The sequence below is a fragment of the Geospiza fortis genome, unplaced genomic scaffold, assembly GCF_000277835.1.
Source record: "Geospiza fortis unplaced genomic scaffold, GeoFor_1.0 scaffold213, whole genome shotgun sequence".
Lineage (NCBI taxonomy): Eukaryota > Metazoa > Chordata > Aves > Passeriformes > Thraupidae > Geospiza > Geospiza fortis.
The window spans coordinates 242,075-243,376 of NW_005054399.1; the positions used below are offsets into that span (position 1 = coordinate 242,075).

The window sequence follows — 1,302 nt, forward strand, 5'->3', positions numbered from 1 at the left end:
GCGACACGCGGCCTTGCGCGACAGCGGCGACAGCGGCGACATCGGGGCCTCGCGACATGAGCGCCCTGCGATAGGGGACCCTGCAACATCGGGCCACCCGGGACACCGGGCTCTCCCTGACATCGGCCCCTCCCCGACCCGGGTGGCCGGTCCCTCCCGCTGCCCGAATGGCTGCGCTGCACCAGCAGAGGTTTAATCCCTTTTGTCCCCTCTGGCGGGGCCTCATTGCCTGGAATGTGTGCTCTGGTGTCAGGGAATGGGATGTGAATCCCTCAGGTTAATACGTGTTCTGTATTTTCCACCCTTTGGGAGCCGCAGCAACGTGTCCCGGAGCTGTTGCAGGCAGGGAATGTGTCGGTGGTTCGGTGTCCGTGAAGGTGATGGAAGCCTGAGTGGAGATCACAGAATTGTAAAATATCCAGAGCTGGAAGGATCATCCAGTCCAACTCCTGGCCCTGCACAGGACAAGCCCGAAATCCCACCCTGTGCCTGAGAGCATTCTCCAAATGCTCCTTGAGCTCTGTCAGGCTCCGTGCCCTGACCACTGCCCTGGGGAGCCATAAATTTGCACGCATTCCCTCCCTGCTTAGTCAGGAACACCCAGCTGTGTTGAAATCCCATTCCTCGCAGGAAGCAAAACGCCTGCGGTGCAAGTGAAAGCAAAACACAGACCTGATCTTGACACATTCCCCTCCCAGCCTCAGCTGAGACCAACATCGTGTCCAGCCAGTTCTTCCTTCCTTCCTTCCCGCCGTGACCTTCCCCAGGTCACCCGATACCAACAGCAAATTTGCACTCTCTATAGACCAAGGACAATACATTCCACTTGAAAACATTCTGGAGTTGAAAAATTAAATATTTTAGAAACTTATTATTGCTGTCGAGCAGAAACTTTTATTTCCCAGCTCAGTGGTTGCCTAATCCTGTCAGTACCGCTTGGAGAACTCCCTCTTCTCCATCAGCTTTAACCCCCAAAGTGGTTTTTGAACAGATCTTTGGTGTCTGGTCACAACACCGAGCCGTCCTTGGTGCAGTGTGTGCTTCGTTGGGCTCCGGGGATTGGCTTTTAAGGGTTCCTGTCACACGGCTGTCAAAGAACTGTCAGAAACGAGTGCGTTTTATGCAGAAAATCACCATTTTACGTGTGTCCCGAGATGTACCCACCACCTCTGCAGGCAGACACGGGCATGGGGAGGGAGTGGGTATCTCAGAGACTTACAGCGAGGGAAACTGAGGCAGGGGAAGGGCAGCGCTGCCGGGGCAGCCTTAAGGCGGGCGGGCGGCGGAGCCGCCGCGCTGTCG

The 1,302-nt window shown here is 56.1% G+C and overlaps 1 protein-coding gene across 1 annotated transcript in view; it reads left to right on the forward strand.

Annotated features, from left to right (window-relative positions):
• The first annotated feature begins 1,154 nt into the window (after positions 1 to 1,154).
• The window catches only part of NT5M (5',3'-nucleotidase, mitochondrial), a 5,057-nt gene continuing 4,909 nt past the window's right edge, over positions 1,155 to 1,302 (forward strand). Inside the window, exon 1 of the mRNA XM_014309027.2 lies at positions 1,155 to 1,202. Coding sequence (XP_014164502.1) covers positions 1,155 to 1,202 — 48 coding nt within the window. The remainder of the gene's footprint in view (positions 1,203 to 1,302) is intronic.